The 26342-nt window shown below is 43.8% G+C and overlaps 1 protein-coding gene across 3 annotated transcripts in view; it reads left to right on the top strand.

Moving 5' to 3' along the window:
- Positions 1 to 3255: 3255 nt before the first annotated feature.
- The window catches only part of GMIP (GEM interacting protein), a 78518-nt gene continuing 55431 nt past the window's right edge, over positions 3256 to 26342 (top strand). Inside the window, exons 1-4 of one of the 3 annotated variants that reach the window (XM_073653825.1) lie at positions 3256 to 3814; positions 4780 to 4917; positions 19822 to 19915; positions 22198 to 22270. In XM_073653825.1, the coding sequence (XP_073509926.1) occupies positions 3619 to 3814; positions 4780 to 4917; positions 19822 to 19915; positions 22198 to 22270 (501 nt within the window). In that variant the 5' untranslated portion in view covers positions 3256 to 3618. Of the gene's footprint in view, positions 3815 to 4779; positions 4918 to 13247; positions 13405 to 19821; positions 19916 to 22197; positions 22271 to 26342 lie in introns of those variants that run through there. The other 2 variants (XM_073653824.1, XM_073653826.1) reach the window with 2 other exon arrangements.

The following is a 26342-nucleotide window of genomic DNA, read 5'->3' as shown; positions in this document are numbered from 1 at the left end:
GCACCACAATGGGCACAGAACAATCACTAATAAATCAATCTGTCCCCATACTGTATCATGCTATCTGCAGTTTTCACCGGCGATGTTCTGCTGAGAACATTGTTTTTTCTTCCAGCATAAACAATCCAATCATTCGATGAATAGGCAACATTTTGCTTGTTTAGTATAATACACCCCATAGTCCTCTACATAGTATAATGCACACTCAATAGTGCTCCACATAGTATAATGTGCCTTATAGTCCTCCACATAGTATAATGTGCACTATAGTCCTCCATATAGTATAATGTGCACTATAGTCCTCCATATTGTATAATGTGCCCCATAGTCCTCCATATAGTATAATACACTCCCCATAGCCCTCCATATAATATAATTCACCCATAGTCCTCCATATACTATAATACACTCCCCATAGCCCTCCATATAATATAATTCACCCCATAGTCCTCCATATAGTATAATACACTCCCCATAGCCCTCCATATAATATAATTCACCCCATAGCCCTCCATATAGTATAATTCACTCCACAGTCCTCCATATAGTATAATACACTCCCCATAGCCCTCCATATAGTATAATACACTCCCCATAGTCCTCCATATAGTATAATGTGCTCCCCATAGTCCTCCATATAGTATAATACGCTCCCCATAGTCCTCCATACAGTATAATGCACTTCCCATAGTCCTCCATATAGTATAATGCACTTCCCATAGTCCTCCCTATAGTATAATGTGCTCCTCGTAGTCCTCAATATAATATAATGCATCGCATAGTTGTCCATATTGTATAATTTCAACCCCCATAGTCCTCCATGTAGTACAATGCACTTCCCATAGCATAATGCACCCCATAGTCCTTCATATAGTATAATGCATTCCCCATAGTCCTCGATACAGTATAATACAGGTCCCATATAGTACATATAGTATAATGCACTCCCCATGGTCCTTGATAGAGTATAATGCAGCCCCCATATAGTATAATGCAGCCCCCATACAGTACATATAGTGTAATGAACTCACCATAGTCCTTGATAGAGTATAATGCAGCCCCCATATAGTACATATAGTGTAATGCACCCCATAGTCCTCGATAGAGTATAATCAACCCCCCATAGAGTATAATGGAACCCCCCATAGAGTATAATTCAGCCACCCTCGTAGAGTATAATGCAGCCCCTCATAGAGTATAATACAACCCCCTCATAAAGTATAATGCAGCCACCTCATAGAGTATAATACAGCCCCCCATAGGGTATAATGCAACCCCCCATAGAGTATAATGCAGCCCCCCATAGAGTATAATGCAGCCCCCCTCATAGAGTATAATGCAGCCACCTCATAGAGTATAATGCAGCCACCCCATAGAAAATAATACTGCCACCCCATAGAGTATAATGCAGCCCCCCTCATAGAGTATAATGCAGCCACCTCATAGAGTATAATGCAGCCACCCCATAGAAAATAATACTGCCACCCCATAGAGTATAATGCTGCCCCCCATAGAGTATAATGCAGCCACCCCATACAGTATAATGCTGCCACCCCATACAGTATAATGCAGCCACCCCATACAGTATAATGCAGCCCCACCATGCAGTATAATGCAGCCACCCCTCAGAGTATAATGCAACCACCCCATACAGTTAAATGCAACACCCCTCATAAAGTATAATGCAACCCCCCCTCATAAAGTATAATACAGCCCCCCATAGAGTATAATGCTGCCACCCCATAGAGTATAATGCAGCCCCCTCATAGAGTATAATGCCGCCACCCCTCAAAGTATAATGCAGCCCCCCATACAGTATAATGCAGCCGCCCCATACAGTATAATGCAGCCACCCCATACAGTATAATGCAGCCCCACAGTCCTGCAGTGTTATGGCCACCACGTATAAAAACAAATACAATACTTACCTCTCCTCGTTCCCCCGCTGCTCCGTGCTCAGCAGAGAGTCTCAACAGCTCCACTGTCCGGCAGAGCGTGGCGCGATGAAATGACATCATCGCGCCTGCTGCGTCAGAGGCAGAGGGGGAATGATGGGAGAGGGAGCTCTCTCCTCCATTATTGCTTTCAACTGTATCGGCATCTATGATGCCGATGCAGTTGAATGTGTGATGTGGGGGGGAAATCATGGGCCCCATGGCGGCCACTGGCTGGGGGCCCTAGGCAAATGCCTAGTCTGCCTGCCCCTAATGCTGTCCCTGGAGAGGGACAATAGTTAATGGGAGAATAAAGAATGGTACTGGATTGTTATTTCTTTTATAAGGCATCTGTGAATTTTTTTTCCTATTATAATAACCAGAGTTATTTAGAAGTCACAGCTGGCGGTATAATAATAAATGGATCTCTGGTGGGAGCTTTGAATGTGGACATACCCTCAAAAAACTTTGTTATTCATGTTTTAATGAAAATGGTTAATAAATGCCGTAACCTCTATCCAGCAAAAGGTTAATGGTGTCAGTGCCTTATTTGCACGGAGGATTTGGGGAAGTGTAGCCGCATTATGGTTGGGGGTCTCCTGCTGACAGTCTCTCTACCCACAACATCCAGGTTTCTTCTAAAACTTATAGCAATATCCTCAATAATAAAAAATAACATATGTACAAGTCACTACCTCTGACAAGTCCAACACACTCATCTTCTGCTGTACTATTTCCACCATCTCCTCATCTACAGATTGCCCTATTTCCATCCACTTCATGACACTTTACAAACAGCTCTCTCTTTCCTGAGTCACATGAGTGGACAGGTCACTGGCTTCCACAAAATCAACACATTCCTCTTCTACTGCTGTAACAATTCTCATGGTCTCCCACACAATATATGTCGGAATAGATCCTGTAGACGGTTTGTCATCTGTTCTGCTTACAGTCTTCTATTAAGGACACTGGTTAATATGGATCTGCAGGAGTGGTTAAGGGCAGGTCTGTCTCCCTTTTCCTGCAGAGCAGGTTACCTGCAATTAGTGGGATAATTAAAATCGCCAGCACACACACCTGTCACAGGAATTTAACCCTTAATTGCAAAATTGCAAAAATATACTGAACCTGATTTTCCCCCAAAAGTCAATTACTGGATCAAACTCTCCAGCTGAAGATATGGAGACATGTACCTTTACACATGGCAGGACAGTGGTACCATGTCTAGTCCCGTCTGGCACCATGTCTCATAGACCCTGCGTGTTTATCCAGCAGTGACAGAGTCATTAGGGAGTTTCCTTTTCTCACCCACATTGGTATAATTTCCTCCGTATCCAAAATCCAGATTTGGACATACTGAGCGTCACTTCTTTAGCAAACAGATGGAGAATGTCAGGCAGCGTGAAGATACTGGCTTAGGAGAATTTATAGATAAGGGGGCTCAGTTACTGGAGCAGGTGTCGGCTCTTGTGTCCCAGTTTCGGAGGTAGAGATGCCTTAATTGTAGGCAACAAGTTACGTTCTTTCTTTCCATATATAAAGCTATATGTAGACTGTCAGCTCTCTAGCCCAGTCATTACTGAAGCAAGAACAGCATGGGAAGCTAGAATAGAGGCATGATGAGAGTCTCCTCCGTACATATAGGACATAGTTGACCTTAGTGAGTGATCTTCACAATTCAGATATGAGTTGTGTCGGGGAAGTTGGGGTTACGCCAAGGTGTCTTGTAGGCGAGTGCTACCTGTCAGCTCTATTTCACTCATCATTATTGGAGAGACATGGTGCCCCGGTGGAGTCTCCACAATTGATCCAGTTCTGCTCTCGGCTCAGGCAAGTTGACCAGAAGCTCCAGGAGATGAGAGATGTCTACCAAGGGTCAGGTGAGAAGTTCTAAGAAACATCTAAAGAGAAAACTTATAGTGTGGAAGCTATGTGGATGGAATCAGTATGGGTAGTAAAGGATCTGAATTGGCCATTGGCCTTAAATTCAAGGGGATTTTCTATAATGGTATCTTCTGGCTTATAACTTTGTTTTTGGCCCTGGGTTATCATCATAAAAAAGTGCTGAGACCAATTTATTGAGATCTCAATTTCTTCAGGAGTTGCCATGAATGTTCCTAGGCTTATCGGTCAAGGACTATTGGTCATTAGTAAGTACCAAAATGTACTTTTCAGGTGCTTTTGGATTAGTACGCCATAACCCAACCTTATGTTATAGTCCTACATATACTCTATATAGGGTTTATCTGAATGGCCCAGCCTTGTGTAAGTTGCCAGACACTTCTCTAATGTCTATGGGCAACTTTAAAGGTAAAATACTTCACACGGGGGTGGTTGTTTGAGTGTCATTGGTGTTCATTATAAGACTTGTTTGAGGTTAAGCTTTAAGGTTACATGTTGGATTTCCAAGGATTAGGAGGTCAATGACTTTCTATAATTAGGTCAATATTGTAATGACTTCCACATCTATAAATGCTACTTGTTGTAATTAGCTAGATGTATATTTTATTGGTCACCAATGAGTATTTAAGAGGGATTTTATGTCCTATATTGTATTACATGGAAAGTTTAGATTGGGTGATGCCCTACTACAAGACTACTGGTGGCCAAAGTAGCCATCACACATGAACCCCAGTGCCTAGCGGGACCTAAAGATTGCATAAGTAGACACGTATTTTACATGGGAAATGGCATTTGGGGGCCTATTATTATTTTGTATCAGGGTTCAAGAACCTCAGCCTGTGTCGTTGCTCACTGTACTCTAATGGTGTATCAATGAACTTAATCGGAAAGTGGCTTCCAAATTCTGGCATTTATTTTCCACTTGATGGCAATTCTCTGACAGGTCCCCCTTCTTGTGACTACGCTGAGCTCAAGTTATCCGAATTACTTCAATCAGTTGTATTTCTGCTTTTCAAATATCCAGCATTAAAATCTCAGCGTGTACGAGAAGCGATGACCAACCTCATCAACAGAGTGCGAGGTATGAGCCAACGCACCGCGTACGCACCGGTGACTTCTCGGTAGCCTCTACATTGATTTTCATTGCTCTGTACTATTTTCTGATATACTTTCCTCCAGTACATCAGTATACCTACTCTAATTCATCTATCTGTTCTATACAGTAATATATTGCCCTCCGCTATATCACTTTATATCTTATCCTCTGACCTATACTATACGCTTATACTAATGCTATATCATTCTACATATTAGTAGACACTGCATTGTTTTAGACTGTACTCTTATATAGACTGCTCTCTACTCAACTGCTCCAATATTCGGTGGTCTCCTATATCATTATTTATCTGATTATGTGTGGTATATTGTTATATACAGCCTCTACTACTATTTGTTATCATACATTTTGCTATACATAGTTCTGTGTTGTTTTCCTATATACTATATCAGGGGTGAGCAATTAATTTTCCTGAGGGGCTACATGAGAGACTGTGACTGTTATCGAGGGCCGAATTAATAGGCTGAAATTAATAAATCTCAATATTAATATTAACATATGAATTATTATTTTATGTTAATATTAATTGTGTCACTTAATATTGAGCAGAACTAAGTACAGTATGCTGACATCCTCCTATATGGCGTATGAGCCCCCACAACCCCCCATATACAGTATGACAGTATGAGCCCCCACACAAACCCCCTATATACAGCATGCGCCCTCACAGTCTTCTTATATACAGTATGAGAACCCCTTTATACATTATGAGCCCACACACAGCCCCCCTATATACTTATGGGCCCCCCACAGTCCCCTATATACAGCATGAGCCACCACACAGCCCCCTATATATAGTATGAGCACCTCTATATACAGTATGAGCCCACACACAGTCCCTATATACAGCATGAACCCCCCTCACAGTCCCCCTACATACAGTATGAGTCCCCAAATAGCTTACTTATACACTGTATGAGGCCCCACATAGCCCTCTATACACAGTATAAACTCCCACAACTGCCCCATCTATATACAGTATCAGCCACATATAGCTTCCTTATACACAGTATGTGCTCACATATAGCCTCCTTATACACGGTATGAGCCCTCACATAGCCCCTCTATATACAGTATGAGCCGCCACATAGCCCTTCTATATACAGTATGAGCTTCCACATAGCCTTTTTATACACAGTATGAGCCCTCACAGTTTCCCTATATACAGTATTAGGCCCCAAATAGCATCCTTATACACAGTATAAGCCCCACATAGCCCCTTATGTTCAGTATGAGCCCCCACATAGCCTCTTTATATACAGTATGAACCCTACATAGCCTCCCTATATGCAGTTTGAGCCCCCACATAGCCTCCCAATATACAGTATGAGCCCCCACATAGCGTACCTATATACAGTATGATCCCCCACATAGCCTCCCTATATACAGTATGAGCCCCCACATAGCCTACCTATATACAGTATGAGCCCCCACATAGCCTCCCTATATACAGTATGAGCCCCCAAATAGCATCCTTACACAGTATGAGCCCGCACATAGCCTCCCTATATTCAGTATGAGCCCCCACATAGCCTACCTATATACAATATGAGCCCCCACATAGCCTACCTATATACAGTATGAGCCCTCAAATAGCATCCTTACACAGTATGAGCCCCCACATAGCCCCCTACATACAGTATGAGCCCTCATATAGCCACCTGTATTCAGTATGAGCCTCTACATAGCCTCCCTATATACAGTATGAACCCCACATAGCCTTCTATATACAGTATGAACCCCACATAGCCACCTTTATTCAATAGAGGCCCCTACATAGCTACATAGCCTCCCTATATACAGTATGAGCCCCACATAGTCTCCTTATATACAGTATGAACCCCACATAACCTCCCTATATACAGTATGAACCCCACATAGCCACCTGTATTCAGTATGAGCCCCTACATAGCCTCCCTATATACAGTATGAGACCCACATAGCCTCCCTATATACAGTTTGAACCCCACATAGCCACCTTATATACAGTATGAACCCCACATTGCCTCCCAATATACAGTATGAGCCCCCACATAGCCTCCCTATATAGAGTATGAGCCCCTGAATAGCATCCTTATACACAGTATGATCCCGCACATAGCCCCCTATATACAGTATGAGCCCCCACATAGCCCTCCTATGTACAGGCACACATCACACACATACTCACCTCACTCCTATTCCCCCGGAGCTCTGCCCCGCTCTCCGGTGCACTGACTCTCCGAACAGCAGATGCAATGTAGTGATGTCATCACATCTGCTGTGTCAGTCGCACACGCTGATTGGTGGAAGAAAGAGCCGGCGGCTACGTCCTCCACTAATGTATTTACCGCTATCTGCATCCTGAGGATTGGGATGTGGGACGCGGCGAAGGGCATGGTGCAGCATCTGGGAGAAACTGTTTTCAGCCCTTTAGCTGTCTCGGTCCGTGGAAGGAATGGTACAGCCAGAGTGCCGGGTGCGGCCCGCAGGGTGCACTTTGCCCAGGTCTGTACTATACTATATCATTGTATACTATGGTACTTTACTATATTGCTGTATACATGAGAAGCAGAGGCATGAGGACCCTGCACTTTGTAACTCTCGGAGTCGTAGTCAGAATTGGGATACATTATTCTGTATGGAGGACTATGTGAGGCCCATTATTCTGTATGGAGGACTATGTGGGGCCCATTATACTGTATGGAGGACTATGTGAGGCCCATTATACTGTATGGAGGACTATGTGGGGCCATTATTCTGTATGGAGGACTATGTGGGCCCATTATACTATATGTAGCACTATGTGTGGCCATTATACTGTATGGAGGACTATGTGGGGCAATTATACTGTATGGAGGACAATGTGGGTCCATTATACTGTATGAAGGACTATGTGGGGCCCATTATACTGTATGGAGGACTATGTGGGGCCCATTATACTGTATATAGCACTTTGTGGGGCAATTATACTGTATGGAGGACTATGTGAGGACCATTATTCTGTATGGCAGACTATGTGGAGCCATTATACTAATATGGAGGATTATGTGGGGCCTATTATACTGTATGGAGGACTATGTGGGGCCCATTATTCTGTATGGAGCACTATGTGGGCCTATTATTCTGTATGGAGCACTGTGTGGGGTCATTATACTGTGTGGAGCACTATGTGGTGCCATTACACTGTATGGAGCACTATGTGGTGCCATTATTCTGTATGGAGGACTATGTGGGCCCATTATTCTGTATGGAGGACTATGTGGGGCCATTATACTGTATGAAGGCCTATGTGGGGCTATTATACTGTATGGAGGACTATGTGGGGACCATTATTCTGTATGGAGGACTATGTGATGGCCATTATACTGTATGGAGGACTATATGGGCCCCTTATACTGTATGGAGGACTATATGATGCCCATTATTCTATACGGAGGACTATGTGAGGTCCATTATTCTGTATAGAGGACTATATGGGGCCCATTATTCTGTATGGAGGACTATGTGGGGCCCATTATTCTGTATGAAGGACTATGTGGGACCCATTATTCTGTATGGAGGACTATGTGGGGGTCATTATATTGTATGGAGCACTATGTGAGGCCATTATACTGTGTGGAGGACTATGTGATGCCCATTATTCTGTATGTAGCACTATGTGTGGCCATTATACTGTATGGAGGACTATGTGGGGCAATTATATTGTATGGAGGACTATGTGGGTCCATTATACTGTATGGAGGACTATGTGGGGCCCATTATACTGTATGGAGGACTATGTGGGGCCCATTATACTGTATGGAGGACTATGTGGGGCCCATTATACTGTATATAGCACTATGTGGGGCAATTATACTGTATGGAGGACTATGTGAGGCCCATTATTCTGTATGGCAGACTATGTGGAGCCATTATACTAATATGGAGGATTATGTGGGGCCATTATACTGTATGGAGGACTATGTGGGGACCATTATTCTGTATGGAGGACTATGTGATGGCCATTATACTGTATGGAGGACTATATGGGCCCATTATACTGTATGGAGGACTATATGATGCCCATTATTCTATACGGAGGACTATGTGAGGCCCATTATTCTGTATAGAGGACTATATGGGGCCCATTATTCTGTATGGAGGACTATGTGGGGCCCATTATTCTGTGTGAGGACATTATTCTGTATGGAGGACTATGTGGGGGTCATTATATTGTATGGAGCACTATGTGAGGCCATTATACTGTATGGAGGAGTATGTGGGGACCATTATTCTGTATGGAGGACTATGTGATGGCCATTATACTGTATGGAGGACTATATGGGCTCTTTATACTGTGTGGAGGACTATGTGATGCCCATTATTCTGTATGGAGGACTATGTGATGCCCATTATACTGTATGGAGGACTATGTGGGCCCATTATTCTGTACGGAGGACTATGTGGGCCCATTATACTGTGTGGAGGACTTATGTGATGCCCATTATTCTGTATGGAGGACTATGTGGGGCCATTATTCTGTATGGAGGACTATGTGGGGCCATTATTCTGTATGGAGGACTATGTGGGGCCATTATACTCTATGGAGGATTATGTGGGCCCATTATTCTGTATGGAGGAGTATGTGGGGACCATTATTCTGTATGGAGGACTATGTGATGGCCATTATACTGTATGGAGGACTATATGGGCCCATTATTCTGTATGGAGGAGTATGTGGGGACCATTATTCTGTATGGAGGACTATATGGGCCCTTTATAGTGTGTGGAGGACTATTTGATGCCCATTATACTGTATGGAGGACTATGTGGGGCCCATTATTCTATACGGAGGACTATGTGGGCCTATTATACTGTGTGGAGGACTATGTGATGCCCATTATTCTGTATGGAGGACTATGTGGGGTCATTATTCTGTATGGAGGACTATGTGGGCCCATTATTCTGTATGGAGGACTATGTGGGGCCATTATACTCTATGGAGGATTATGTGGGCCCATAATTCTGTATGGAGGATTATGTGGGCCCATTATTCTGTATGGAGGACTATGTGATGCCCATTATACTGTATGGAGGACTATGTGGGCCCATTATTCTATACGGAGGACTATGTGGGCCTATTATACTGTGTGGAGGACTATGTGATGCCCATTATTCTGTATGGAGGACTATGTGATGCCCATTATACTGTATGGAGGACTATGTGGGCCCATTATTCTGTACGGAGGACTATGTGGGCCCTTTATACTGTGTGGAGGACTATGTGATGCCCATTATTCTGTATGGAGGACTATGTGGGGCCATTATTCTGTATGGAGGACTTTGTGGGCCCATTATTCTGTATGGAGGACTATGTGGGGCCATTATTCTGTATGGAGGACTATGTGGGGCCATTATACTCTATGGAGGATTATGTGGGCCCATTATTCTGAATGGAGGATTATGTGGGGCCCATTATTCTGTAAGGAGGACTATGTGAGGCCCATTATACTGTGTGGAGGGCTGTATGGGGATCATAGTTGAGGCATCATACTGTGTTGGGGTCGCCATACTTTGCCAGGGGAGTTTATGGGGGAAGGGGTACAGTAGGGACATCATTTCATATGTGTGGAGTGTACTGTGGAGGAATTCAGGGCTGCAAAGTTTTAAGATATGCTCCTCAGCGACCCCATCGAATATTAAGGTTTTTTGTTTTTTTTTATTAACTATCAAGGTTGGCCCGTGACTTCGTCCAAGTTTTTAATTTTGGCCCTCGGTGTATTTGAGTTTGACATCCCTGCTGTAGGGAAAGGTAGAACCCTGTGAGGTGCGCAGCCATCCACAATATCATTGTAATATGCACTGCCCTGTACTGTATTATATATCTCTGAAGTCAATCGAGGGGGATTTTAACTTCTCACCTGAAACTCCTAACAATGCTGCCTGTTATTATTGGAATACAACCACAACTAAAGGAAGCCAGTCCAATAATAACATTATGTCAGAGCGTCAGTAGCATGTTCCTTATTGTGGTTCCAAAGAACTCACTATACTAGAATCTGTCCCAGAGATTGGCGAGCGCCGTCCTCACTGAAGATGGTGTGGTCCCTAAGCAGGACATGAGGCATTATACGTGAGCCATCCTGTTGGTCAAGAACCCTAGCATCTGTTCATACAAGGGGAAGAAAGGAGAATAAGAGTGGGAAAAATGGGGTAATGTCATCCCATCAAGCAGTGGTTTGAATGGAGGACCTGTTTTGGCATCTCCATAACTTTCATAGACTTCAGTGGAGGAAGCCTTGCACGTTCTCAGCCATTTCCCCTTTATGTAACTATGGTAGAAGGCAGGGTAGGGTCTGTTCCATTGATGGGATGGGGACTCCATCAACATCAATCCATCCGTGCTCTTAATGCTCCTCTCTCCATTTTTTGGTTACCAACAAACGTATTGAGATCTGCAATCCTCTACTCTTCCATCTAAGGAACTTGCCTCGTCTTATGGACATTTCTTAAAGTCCAGGAATAAATGTCAGGACAATTGGACGTCATTAATATCAACCGGAATCATACCAGGATGATAAATGCAACTCAAGAACTAGGTTGTCATAGGTTAATCCCTTGTAATTATCTCTGGAGGCTTTCCATTCATGTTATGTGTGAACTTGGCATTCCAGGTTACACACATAGGTTAGTCATTCAAGTGTTATGACATTGATGGATTTGTGGAAGGCGTTTAGTCCTTGGCTAAAAATAATAGCTCTAAAGTAACGAGCTACACGGGCGATGCCAAGTATCAACCTGCTGCTCATATCAACTGTGACCAGTAGTCCTATCTATGTCCATAGCCATATGTTAAGTTATATGGACCAATTGTGGAAGCGTGATCTCTTTACAATCACCCCTTATAGGAACCAGATTCAAGTTTTAGGCCACGGCCTCACTATCAGTATTTGGTCAGTATTCGGTCAGTATTTTTTCTCAGGAGTGGGAGCCAAAACCAGGGGAGGAACAATCAGAGAAAAGGTATAATAGAAACAAGTCACCAATTCTGCATTTATCACTATATGGTGTGTTATTTGGGCTATATCTTGTGGTTTTATTTGGTCACTATATAAACTTATTGTTTTAACATTATATACTTTTTTTTGGGGGGGGTAACTGTGGTCATGTAATTTGGGCAGGGTGGTCTTATTTAGGCTATTATGATGGTATTATTTGGGCACTATGTAACCCTATCGTTTTGACATTATATAGTTTTGTTTTTTGGCACTTGTGGTCACATAATTTGGGCATTTTACAGTGATATGATTTGGGTACTATATGGCGGTATTATTTTGCTCTGCATAGCCTTATTGGTTTGGCAGCACAGGGCTCATCACCTGCTACTACTGATCGGGCTCCATTAGCCTTTATGGCCTAGGCCCCTATAGCTTGCAAACCTGGTCCCACATCTGGTGCTCATACAGGCATCTTCACAAGTTTTAGTTAAATTCCCTGTTTTAGTGATTGGACAATGATATTTAAAAAAATCTTTGGTATATAGCCACTTTGTCACACTATAAAGAGGGGCACAAGGCAGTCTGATTACAATTTAGGAGTGTTATAATAAAATAAAGGGGTGAATACCTTTGTAATTTTTTTTTGTACATTTCACAATTAAAATAAAAAAAAACTTGCAATTTTCATATTGGCCACTGGGGCTTTTTTTACACTCTAACTTTTTGTTGTTTCAGGAAATAAGACATGTACATTAGCTGCAACGTTCAGATCCTATCTTTTGTAGTGAAGTGTGCAATGAGCGTGTGCAAAGGTCATTGTGACCGGAGGGGGAGGAGGTCAGCTGTGACATCGTTATGATTATGTGTTATCAGCTGTGTATAGATATGTTACTTGACATTTTAATCCTGTCTCTTCTGATAAGGAGTCCGCTGAAAACGCTTACTGGAAGGTCAGGAAATATGAGTCTAAAATAGCCCTAGTGGCCAGTGTGAGAATTACAAGATTACTATTTTTTTTGTTAATAAAGATCGCAATATGGATAAAATAAGCATTGTCAATTTAAAAAAAAAAAAAAAAAATACGTGTAACCTTATTTAAGTAATAGGTCATTTTCTGATGATTTCTTCCCCTTTAAAAAATAATATATTTTTTTTATATCTTTTTTTTTTTTAATTTGTTCTGAAAAAAAAAAAAGACGATAGCGCAAATAGCATTCAATGCATTACCTGTATTTGGAAATTCCCAGCCAAATAGGAGGCACATGTTTAATTATCAGGCGGTAAGTAGTGCTGTGGATGCTGGGTGCAGAGCACATACGCCTCGGAGGGTGAGTGCCGCGCTCAGCACTCTCACTCTGCACTTCCTGATGTGATGACTGCTGTCAGGAAGCTGTGGGTCTTTGTCACTACATCAGTAAAACCCGGGTTCCACAATTGGCAGTGGCGTCCACTCCAGCTGGGCCTGGGAAAATGGCGTCAGGCAGAGGAGGGGGTAAGAAACTGCATCCTGTCCCCCATTCTTTATTCTGCTGTCTCTTTCCCTCGCTTATGGCTCCTGTGGGCTTATCTATGATTTAATGTATAGCTCCGTGCTTCTTGCTGCAACCTGTTCCCCTCGGCCGTCTATATGCACAGTATAAGGGGGGCTTAGGCCCATGGTACTGTATTATCGTCACAGTACCTGATAGCCCCTGGGTACCACTGAGCGGACATAGTACAATGTACTATATATATCTTATAGCTACGTGGGTCTATACTAGCAGTATACAGACAGACAGATGTATATCGTGTTACTATATGCAATGGCTACCACTTCCTATATGACTTTTGGCCTCACATATGTCGTATGTACATCGCTGCGATTGCACCTCTCAGGCTTAGTTTATCTTATCCACCATAAGTGTCTGTGTCAGACTTTATGGGGTTATAGCTCCTTTTAGTGATGTTTTAACCACATCCTGCTTTTAGCGTAATCTAACAGGTCAGTGACTTTATTTCTTTCTGTACCGGTGGCAGGGAACAGTATTAGCGATGTGTCTAAGCACCGGAGAGATCGACACCGAAGATATCCGGAGATGATATAGGATTTAAAGAGGACTTATAACCAGGTCAAAAGTGGGCAGTTTTTGCTCTTATTTTATTCCCACTGCTCCCCTGACTATTCTGTTTTTTTGTTTTTTATAAATCCGCCATACAGCTCCAGAGATACGAGGCCTTTTTTATTATAGTGCTAATTTTTATGGTGTTTACAAAAGGGGCGTGGCTGACAGGATTCTCTTGGGGGCGTGTCTTAGGCTACTCTACATCATTACCCTCCCTTGGTAGGGACCATAAAACTTAGCACTAAATAAAAAGGACTCATATTTCTAGAACCATGTGGCGGATTTAAAAAAAAAAAAAAAAAGTACAATACTCAGGGGAGCAGCGAAAATAAAATTAGAGCAAAAAATTGACCACTTTTGACCTGGTGACAGGTCCCCTTTAAGGATTTTATGTAAAAAATGTAATGCTGTCATTGCACTATGCAGAGACGTATAGCTAATCGATGTGTCTTGGCAAAGTGGCAGATGCAATAATTTGGGGGTGATGGAGATTTTTATAAGTCTCACTCTGTTATGCCAAAGCATGGATACATCCAACATAATACGAGTTTGTGGATGTAATTAAAGCTCTTATGATGATTATTATGCAGCTCTATATACATTGGACCTATTTCCAGTCAGGGCCCACAGCATACTTGCATTCCCCTTTATGATGAGCCATGCCCTTGACGTGCCCCCTGGGGCCGTGGGGTACTCGGTAGCCGGGCTGGTCCTTTTTGGGGTAGTCACGGTGGCAGTGACCCGGTCCGTGGCCCAGGGCAGTCAATCAATGAAAAGTCAATTGGGGAATAAGGAAAAGGGGAATAAAGTTTGTGACGCCACCCGTGGTATGCGGCTATATGGGGCCGCCGCTGCGGTGCAGATCCACTGGGGCTGATGATGACGCAGCAGAGATAGTGCAGCTCTCCATGGGCAGAGCTAAGCTCCAGGGCAGTATATGGTGATTGATGAGGTAGATGTTGCTGGTGTAGTGCAAGGCAGGTGGCGCAGCAATTAGTCAAGGACACAGTGGGGTGCAATCTTCAAGTATTTACTCACAGTTGTCAAGATGCTCCAGGTTACAACCACCGAATTATAACCGCCCACGTCGTCCTGTGTCCTCCGGGGAAGTGATCCAGCCAACTCTGGGGTAACTTGGGACCCCTTTCTGTGTACCTCTCCAGGTCGTCTTTCTGCGCTGGCTCTCACCCTCCTGCCCTGCGCCTCACACACAGTGTCCCAAGCCAGTGGCCGCGGACCTTGTTGGGCGATGTCCGGTCTGTCCCCTTTGTCCTATATGGCCACCTTTTCAGCGATTGTGTGTGGACTGTGGCTACGGCACATGAAGGTACCGCAACCTCCGGTTTGCTAGCTGAGCCTTAAAGTACTCCACTAGTCTTGGGCCGGTCCCCTCCTGCGGCCTTGATCCCTCCATGGTCAGCGTGAACTCGGGCACACGGGTGGCATCCCGCACTCGCCATACCCCTAGGATCCCTTCTGTCTCTGGAGCCCTCCTCACTGCACCTGTCTTCTCTCCTCCCTCTCCTGTTGCTGGGTCCCTCTGACTGGGCCCCACTCCTCCATAGTCCTCACCCACTGTACTCCTGCTCCATGGACTGGAACCAGGAAAATGGTCCCTTCTAGATGTTTCTACCCTTCTTTTATACTGTTCTGTTAGTGCTCCCCTAAACTACTTCCTCCACCCACCTACTCTACTTAGTTCCACCTTCCTAACAGGGACCAGGCCTGTGCTCTCCCTTAGGAGCTATCTGGACCTTCCCTTATGAAGTGGTGTAGTGTTGGATGTGAGTGGTTGGGTCCCGGGCAGCACTCTATCCTTACCCGAGAGTGGGGTACCACACCTCTGGATGAGATGCAGTACCTCTGTGGCAACTGGACCCACAGGGGCCCACACCCTTAGGGTATGTGCACACGATGCAGAAATGAAGCAGAAAATTTCTGCATCATTTCTGCATCTCCCTGGCAGAAAAAACGCATGCAGATTGTGCATGCGTTTTTCCTGCGGAATACATGCGGATTCACATGCGTTTCCGCATGTGGATTGACAAGCGCTTTCCAGGCGATAGCATCACTTGGAAAGTGCTTGACAACTAGGTCACACTATATAAATCCATGCAACCGGCATGGATTTATATAGTGTGACCCGAGAGAATGGTTAAAAATAAAAAATAAATGTATACTTTACCCTCCAATGGCCCCCGGTGTCCCGCTCACTCCGTTCTCCCGGCTACCGGCAACTTTGAATTGAAAGACCTGCCGACGTCAGCGGCACGTGACCCGTCAGCGCAGGTCCTTCAACTCACTGCAAAGTGCCGGGAACCAAGCAGGAGCGGTGCGCGGGCCGACAGAAGGTAAGTATACATTTATTTTTTATTTTATTCTTTTTTTACAGATTTTTTAATGGTACCTGGGTGTGGATGAGACTCTCCTCTCCTCTACACCCGGGTACCATCCGCACATTAGAACGCGCCAATTACGCAAGTACAGATGCAGTGATGCGGAATTGGCGCGTTCTAATGCAAGTCAATGGTGGCAAAAACGCAGCGTTTCCGCAAAATTAATGGACATGCTGCGGATTTTTGAGCGCAGCGTTTACACTGCAGAAAAATCCGCATCATGGGCACAGCACATGCGGATTTCAATTGGGGAACATTGCCGCCCTTCTACCATGCGTTTTTAATGCGTTTCCGTGGCGCTTCCGCAGCTGCAAAAACGCCACGGAAACGCATTGAAAACGCATCGTGTAAACTCAGCCTTAATGCACTTTAATTCCAACCTCCCTAAATATGCCCCTGAATACTTGGCATCATGGCAAGGAACACTTTGGCTTTTGTGGTGCCTGGGAAATTTCACAAGTCTTCCAGTAGTCCAGATGTGATGAAAATTAGAGGTGAAGGGCGACCATACACTTCATCAAACTAGTATCCTAGCTAAAACCAGGTGAGGAACAATCAGATTAAAGGTATAATAGAAACAAGTCACCAGTTCTGCATTTATCACCCACTCCTGGTTTTGGCTCCCACTCCTGAGCAAAAATACTGACCGAATACTGATCGAATACTGATAGTGGGGCCGTGGCCTTATATTGCATATATATCACGGCCGACCACTACTCCATACTGCTCCTCTTCACCATGGACATCTTGTTGGGTAGGGATGATGGACTGGGTCCAGTCTTCTATTAAGTGGTGGGTCCAAGCGGTCAGAAGCCTACACAGTGGATACATATTGACTCATCAGAACAGATTCATCTTGGAAAGGTTCTTCCATAGAAATATGAATCAATTAACCCAGTAAAACACCCCTTATCAGGGACATCAGGCCTATGTAAAAAATGTAGCACCAACCTACAATATGTCCTCATACAGTTGTGCTCAAAAGTTTACATACCCCGGCAGAATTTTTGCTTTCTTGGCCTTGTTTCAGAGAATATGAATGATAACAAAAAACTTTTTCTCAACTCATGGTTATTGGTTGGGTGAAGCCATTTATTGTCAAACTACTGTGTTTTCTCTTTTTAAATCTTAATGACAACAAAAAGCATCCAAATGACCCTGATCAAAAGTTCACATACCCCAGTTCTTAATACCGCGTATTGCCCCTCTAACATCAATGACAGCTTGAAGTCTTTTGTGGTAGTTGTGGATGAGGTTCTTTATTTTCTCAGATGGTAAAGCTTCCCATTCTTCTTGGCAAAAAGCCTCCAGTTCCTGTAAATTTCTGGGCTGTGTAGCATGAACTGTGCGCTTGAGATCTCCCCAGAGTGGCTCAATGACATTGAGGTCAGGAGACTGAGCTGGCCACTCCAGAACCTTCACTTTGTTCTGCTGTAGCCAATGACAGGTCGACTTGGCCTTGTGTTTTGGATCGTTGTCATGTTGGAACGTCCAAGTACGTCCCATGTGCAGCTTCCGGGCTGATGAGTGCAAATTTGCCTCCAGTATTTGCTGATACCGTGCTGCATTCATCTTTCCTTCAGCTTTTACCAAGTTCCCTGTGCCTTTGTAGCTCACACATCCCCAAAACATCAGCGATCCACCTCCGTGCTTTACTGTAGGAATGGTGTTCCTTTCAACATAGGCCTTGTTGACCTCTCTCCAAATGTAACGTTTATGGTTGTGGCCAAAAAGTTCAGTTTTAGTTTCATCACTCCAAATTACGTTGTTCCAGATGTTTTTAGGCTTGTCTCTGTGCTGTTTGGCGTATTGTATGCGAGATACTTTGTTGCTTTTGCGCAGTAATGGCTTTCTTCTGGCGACTCGACCATGCAGCACATTTTTCTTCAAGTGCCTCCTTATTGTGCATCTTGAAACAGCCACACCTCTAGTTTTCAGAGAGTCCTGAATTTCAACTGATGTTATTTGTGGGTTTTTCTTTGCATCCCGAACAATTTTCCTGGCAGTTGTGGCCGAAATGTTTGTTGATCTACCTGACCATGGTTTCGGTTTTACAGAGACCCTGATTCTCCATTTGTTAATCACAGTTTGAATGCTGCTGACTGGCATTATCAATTCATTGGATATTTTTCTGTATCCCTTTCCTGTGTTATACAGTTCAACTACCTTTTCCCGTAGATCCGTTGACAATTCTTTTGCTTTTCCCATGACTCACAATCCAGAAATGTCAGTGGCTGGATGAAAGATGCAAGAGTCTGTCTGGATCCCAGAAACTCACTCAGCTTTTATGCACACACACTGATTACAAGCAAACAGGTCACAGATGAGGATGTTACCTTTAGTAGCCATTCAAACCCATTTGTGTCAAATTCTCTGCATGTTATCAGGCCAAAATCACCAGGGTATGTGAACTTTTGATCAATGTCATTTGGATGTTTTTGGTTGTCATTAAGATTTAAAAAGAGAAAACACTGTAGTTTGACAATAAATTGCTTCACCCAACCAATAACCATGAGTGGAGAAAAAGTTTTTTTGTTATCATTCATATTCTCTGAAACAAGGACAAGAAAGGAAAAATTCTGCCGGGGTATGTAAACTTTTGAGCACAACTGTAATTAGCAATAATATTCAATAAAAAAATGCAAGGACCAATAACGAGTTTTAGAGTAGAATAGCAAATTATATGTTATATTTAGGATTCAATATATCACAATTAAGATCAGATGAAAAATACTCAGGACTAAGCAAAAGACCATGCCACAGTAACATCAAGGTCTCCTCCTGATGAAGCTTATTAACACAGTGAAACGCAAGACGAGGACAGTCATTATTACCATATCTATCTATGATGTTGTGGGGTAAGCTATTATAGCCATATATTTACAACTTTATTTCATATTTATGCACTCGATTACAGGGATATGTTCCCATTTGGGGGTCATAAGTGTATTTACTTCTGTTTTTTCTTGGTTTTGGTCACATTTATCCAGTACGATATATAATCCACATTCATGTTTGGTAGATGCCAAAAATAATAAACAACACCTGTACAAGAATGAGGTGACTTGGTCCAAGTAGTAGAAATATTTCTTAGAGTCCCACCCCACGACTATATGGAATATGTTTTGTCCTATGTATCTGATAGAAGAAATGTATAAAAATCATGCAGCGGTTGGGGTTGATTCTTGTTGTTGTTTGATACCTGGAGCAAGCCATATCTTGGTCTTCTGGTGGAGCAGTCTAACCATGAATGTCCTTCGCTTCATTCCTTTACTTTGTTCTTCATTCCAATAATTTAATGTGGGAAGAATGGACCATTTGTGACCATTTGTGGTACCTTGCCGAGCACTGCCCGACTGTCTACAACCTTTATCTTGATAATAGTATTACATTTTTGGGGGTCTCCTTTAGATGTTAACGCACAGATTGGGCCTGCAGAGGGTCGGAAACGATTTAGTGAAATATTTCGAGATCTGGATGCCCTGGAGATCAGTCTTGGGAATGAGTGAGTATAAACAGTACATTTCTGCCATAAGATTGAAATTTTTGGTTATTTCTTCGATGAAATGGAAAGTAAAATGACTGGTTTTGCTAAAGAAAATTAAGAAGAAGTTTGTAAGGTCAGCATAATGTAAGATATTACAGAAAAATATTAGTATGGGCAGTAAATAATCTTTTATTTTCAATGTATGGGCTCCTGCTGTAGACAATGGTAAAAGCATTGCTGGGAGGTAAGCAGCAAGCCAAGCAGTGCTACTCAATGCCAGGTAAAAGCCGTAAAGCAGATAAAAGTCAAGGGATCTATAACTTAAATGCATGAATTTTTGAGTGTAAAGCATTTTTTATCTCTGAATCAAAGTAGATGGCAGTGTAACCCACACTTTTTAAGCTGTTTATGGAGTGGACTGTGAAGTGGTTCTGCTTCAAAATCCACGGTACAAAATCTCTTTGTGGGCATACACCTATTTCTCATTTTCTGTATTATTTTCTAAGCTGATTTTTTTACTAAATGTTTTTCTCTACATAGTGGTTGAACTTTGATTTGGTCATAAATCAGCTTAGGTGATTGTTCAGAAGACGAGAGATAGGGATTACAGACTGTACTTACTGTCGGATTCACTGGTAACTCTTCAACAGTTTGCTATGTACAGTGATACATAGAGGATGTAGAAGCCAAACAGTCCAAATTGTAACCAATTTCTAATGTGATAGAAATGCTTTTTAGCCCAAAATACATGGATTTAGGAAGTAAAAGGTGTTCATATACTTTTTCCCATCTCTGCCTTTCATGGTCAAAATGGGAATAACTGCTTCTAAGGCCACGGCCCCACTATCAGTATTTGGTCAGTACTTTTTCTCAGGAGTGGGAGCCAAAACCAGGTGAGGAACAATCAGAGAAAAGATATAGAAACAAGTGCACCAATTCTGCATTTATCACCCACTCCTGGTTTTGGCTCCCACTCCTGAGAAAAAATACTGACCGAATACTGACCAATTACTGATAGTGGGGCCGTGGCCTAAGTCCTAACCACCAGAGATGTGGTTACAAGGACAGCTGAGTACAGCTGCGCTACGCTGTTTGTGTAAGGCGTCATTCAGAAGTGATATATTCTCCTTTTTCACTGATACCTGTGATTGTGTATGGGGCCATTTACTTGTCCGTGATTTTTCGCGAACCAAGCGGTCCGTGGAAGTTCGCGGAGACATGTCTGATTTTGAACCGATCAAAGTCGGCAATGCAAGTCTATGGGTCCGATTTTCACGGACTGTCACATAGGAGAAGGTGGAGAAACTGTTTTTTTTGTAAGTCTATGTGTCCGATTTTCAAGGACTAGGAGAAGGTGGAGAAACTTTTTTTTTCTCAATGTACGAGAAAAACTGATAAAACTCTCATCAAAATCTGTCCATTTGTCTCGTACGTGAGAAAAACAGACATCTGAATGAGGCCTAAATCCCATGAAGATGAAATGGGAGTTATGAGAACATCATTGCACAGTTCTCACAATTCGGAGTTATGCCAACAGCGTAGCTCTTTCCAACACTTCAATCGTTATGATGAGTTGTTTTTTTTTTTTCATTTTTCCAAATCCCCAAAAAAAAATTGTATTATTGGTAAGCAATGTTTTATAAGTCATCACAGATATCCTGGTCTACTTTTAACGGACACCACCCCTGGCACCACTTTGCCGTTACCGCCACACTCTTTTGATGTATCTTCTCTGACATAACACCTAACATATGGAAAGATTAGTGGATGCAGAAAGTGTTACCCATGCTGCCAAACCACGCTTCTCTCGGGGAGGCCTAATTGGCATAACATCATGTTCCTTTAGGCAAGGATGGGCATAGAAAGCAGATGATCCAAAAACAGTATATAGTTCTATGCCCTCTAATATCTCATCATAGATTTCCACCATAAAACTTTCTATGCAGTATAGTAGAAATATGGTGCTGGCAGCTACTTTTATGGTGGCAGTGGCTCTATTGCTTAACCCTTGGGTAGCATCCATGTTGTCCATATACTATGTTCACACATCTCTAGAAAAAAATGCGTGCCGCAAAATTATACCTGGCCCATTGGCAGTTTTGACACTGTTTTTTGAGGAGATCAGACAAGTTTTTCTAATCCTGGACATTTTCTTTAACTCCTTGTTACCAGTGAAAGCTGAAAGATGTTGGGATGTCCATCCCTCCCATGGACTAAATAGATATCGGAGAGGTTGAATTTTCCTAACACTTATCTTTTTCCAACATTGATTATCGTGTGACCATGTTTATTCCATTTAGGACCGTGGACATGTTCTTAAACGATTCTGGGCTTGCAAACTCCGAGATGCAACAGGATGAAGAAGAACCACTGGTGAGACATGGAAATACTTGTCTGTTTTCTTGTGGTACAGGACGGTGATGGAAGATATTTCCTTTCATGTGTTGTTATCATTGAAGGGATCAGACACGGAGGCCACAACTATTTCTCACGTTACTTGAGGCGCTAACAGGCTAGCACTGTTATTGCGCCTAATAATCACTCTACCCACTGGTAATGGTCTTTTGTAATACTGTATTTATCTGACGTAGGTTGGCACTGTCTTTCGTAGCACTATGACTGTATGCGTTATTGTCTGATATTATCATTAGGTGTCAGAGGGGGGAGTTGGCACATTCTTTATTTTGGTGGTCACCTTGGATAAGCTGATGTGATAGTAATTTGTGGTATGGGCAGAGGCGGACGTATCATTGGTGCACCCTATGCAGCCAAGGTAAGGAGGCCACATCTACCTCCAAAGCATGTGGAATTGTGCATTATGATGAGCTATTGGACTGCAAAGGGCCCATATACTGTTTTTGCACAGAGGTCCCTTTTGCCTGTGTCCGCCAGTGGGTATGAGTATTTGTAATCAGTAAGATATGCCAGTAAACTAGACAGACTGACCATTTGGACATTAGATTGTGTCCCATATGTAGGAGCTCCATACACAAAAAATGGTTATTTTGGCTGACAGCCATCTCTCCCTACTCCTCCATACAGAGGAGCTCATGCTCTAAATAGCTCATTCTAAAAATCTCACTGATACCAGCAAGGTCCAGTAATAGGACGCCACCGGTGTAAAAAATCAGATCTTGAAATTTTTCCTCTCCGAAATATTCCACCTTCACCTGTGGAGCGACTGGGAACCACAGCCACTCAGCCAATAACTGCAGGGTCCAAACCTCCTCTGGTATTAACATCAACATCAGCACAAAAACTGAGCCCCCCCATTGGCAGCTTCATGGTATAATTGTACACGAGCAGAAGCGTGCAAACCTTTGTTATCAAACACAATGCCAAGCATCGGATGGAGTGGTTTAAAGCAGTCACCATTGGATTTTGGAGCTGTTGTCTTTTGACATGGTCCAGTCCCAGAGAATTATTAAACGAATAACCTGAAGCAATCTATGGGTCTATGCTTTGGACTTTCCATGGAGGCATACAGATTATTTTTTTTTCTGAATAAATACATGAGAAAAAAAGTGACACCTCACCTCATTTCAAGGAGAATTGCTTCTGGAAAAAGATAAATTCCCTCACAAAGGCACCATATAGTAATAGGGAGATACTATATCTCTAAAATGTTGACTTCATGACTTTCTTGCATAAACTTTCATGCCTTTTTTGTGGTCCCGCCATGGGGTCTCACCCTATACCCTTATCACATAACTCTGCATCTGGGAGACCTTCTTCCAAAAGTTCTAAATCCATGGTCAGAAATGCAACTTTTCATGGAAAGAATGGATGGAGAGAATGAAGTGTTATCTTTACCAGCAGCATCAGTCTTTTTATCCTGGACTGCAGGACCTGTAAGTAAGCAAGACAAGATGGGTATGTTTGCCACAGGCGCTTATATAACTGTGTATTTGTGCAAAGTTTACACACATGTCCATACAGGAGTGTCTATAATTGTATCTATCCATACAATTTTGGGATGCGGTAGGCTGCACAGGAAAGAGGGAACCCCATAGCAATAATCAAAATGGGTCCCTCATAATGTTGCCTGCTTTTTCAGCACAAGACAGAATTATCTGGTGATTGTTTTCCCTTCTATGCCTTTTCTGTGCCCCGAAATTCTCCTTCTCTTGCTTCCAATGCAATTTCTCTGGAGAAGAAAATAATTTGTGGTTTCTTACCACTTGATTTCAAAGTATATTATATCTGCTATGACTGAGTCCCTGTCTCTTAATACCCCTCTTAGCTGCTGCATGGGCAGCTTCTTTATTATGTACCCCGTGTCTAAACAAGAACGCCATGATCATACAGCCCCCATTTATACTGCGTATAATGCATTTCAAACATTGCAAAGCTAAACTGGGTGCTAGTTGAGTGTTATTTGCTAAATTATAATAAACTGAAGATTGTTATATAACTAGGTGTGGTTATGATTAATATATACAGTACATCACATACAACCGACTTACTCAACTTCCTCTTCCCTTTGGCCCCACTTTGATCTGATCTTATAATTTCCTGGTCAATACATGCCTGAATGTTGTAGCATACCTGGCGGCGTTCTTGCATGGTGTTCCATCTCTCATCATGCAAGATCGCAAACTTCATCTCCCGCCCAGCTTCCTGGTCTGGCTTCTTTCCTTGTGCTCTGCTCTGCTCCACTTTGGCTGCATAGGGCAACGCCCGCTGAACTTCCTGTTTCTTGTACCTGCTGCGGACACGCCCCTGTTGCACCTTCAGCCTATTGCTGTCCATCTTTGGGTATTTATACCACCTTCTTCCTCAAGATGGTGCCTGAGCATTGTTTCTTGTCAGTTGGCTTTTTGTCTCTGACATGCCAGGTCCTATCCTGTTTTCCTGCCTGTTTTCCAGTTCTGTGTCTGAACTGTGGTCTGTTCTTGTGAACACGCTTCTTGCCTGTTCTTTCGCCTTCTAGGGGCCGTATTCCTAGATCTGCCTGTCTGTGCCTTGCGGTATCTGTTCCCGTCTGAACAGAGTCCTGTTTGTGTCTCTGCCTTGCGGTATCTGTTCCCGTCTGAACAGAGTCCTGTTTGTGTCCCTGCCTTGCGGTATCTGTTCCCGTCTGAACAGAGTCCTGTTTGTGTTCCTGCCTTGCGGTATCTGTTCCCGTCTGAACAGAGTCCTGTTTGTGTTCCTGCCTTGCGGTATCTGTTCCCGTCTGAACAGAGTCCTGTTTGTGTTCCTGCCTTGCTGTCTCTGTTCCCGTTCCTCTGTTCCCTGTTGTCTGTGCCTCGTTTCTACTTTAACCTTGTCTCCCTTTTCCCTCTATGTCTGTTTTCTGCGTCTTTCTGCAGAGTCTGAACCCGCTCCTAAATTCCTTCTCGTCGTCTCTGTACCTCTGTTGTGAATTTAGTGTACGCTCGCTACTTCTATGTAAGTACTGTGTGTGCTTCTGGTTCTGCCTTTCCTTCTCCGTCTGTTCTTTGTGAACAGAGTCCTATCCCCTTGCCTTGTTTACCGCTCTGCGGTGTCCGCTCTGCTCCTGCTTAGCTTGCCGCTCTTGCGGTTTCTGCTCTGCTCCTGCCTTGTTTACCGCTCTGCGGTGTCCGCTCTGCTCCTGCTTAGCTTGCCGCTCTTGCGGTTTCTGCTCTGCTCCTGCCTTGTTTACCGCTCTGCGGTGTCCGCTCTGCTCCTGCTTAGCTTGCCGCTCTTGCGGTTTCTGCTCTGCTCCTGCCTTGTTTACCGCTCTGCGGTGTCCGCTCTGCTCCTGCTTAGCTTGCCGCTCTTGCGGTTTCTGCTCTGCTCCTGCCTTGTTTACCGCTCTGCGGTGTCCGCTCTGCTCCTGCTTAGCTTGCCGCTCTTGCGGTTTCTGCTCTGCTCCTGCCTTGTTTACCGCTCTGCGGTGTCCGCTCTGCTCCTGCTTAGCTTGCCGCTCTTGCGGTTTTCACTCTGCTCTTGCCTTGCTTGCCGCTCCTGCGGTTTCTGCTCTGCTCTTATCTTGCTTACTGCTTCTGCGGTTTCCACCCTGCCCTGCTTCTGCCCGCTGCTCCGGCAGTCCTGTCCTGCCCTGCTTGTGCTCGCTGCTCCTGCAGCCCCGTCCTGCTCTGTTCTTGCCCACCGCTTCGGGCGTTCCCTCTCTGCTGTGGTTGTCTACCGCATCTGCGGTTCTGTGACCCAGTCTGTACTGGGTCTTAACATCTCTGTGCTCCAGCCCGTCCTTTCGGCCAGTACCTCCCTGCCTGCATACTCGCCTGTATCCACCCATCTGCATACCTGCCGTGTTTGCTTACATCCACCAGTCTGTACCAGCCTAACCTGCCTGTTCCAGTAATCCCAGTGTGGGTCAACCCCCGTGTCCGGAGTTTGACCTGGAGTAGCACCTGGTCCCTCTGCCCGGTTTCTCCCTGGTGCACTGGCGTCTTATGCCGTCGTGCCACCTTGGTCGGATCGGCCAGATACTTAGTCACGCCCCTCCAGGCACTCTCCG

The sequence above is a fragment of the Phyllobates terribilis genome, unplaced genomic scaffold (assembly GCF_046119375.1).
Source record: "Phyllobates terribilis strain yellow unplaced genomic scaffold, ASM4611937v1 Scaffold_11__3_contigs__length_659146591, whole genome shotgun sequence".
In the NCBI taxonomy this organism is placed as follows: domain Eukaryota; kingdom Metazoa; phylum Chordata; class Amphibia; order Anura; family Dendrobatidae; genus Phyllobates; species Phyllobates terribilis.
This window is presented reverse-complemented; position numbering and strand designations above follow the sequence as displayed.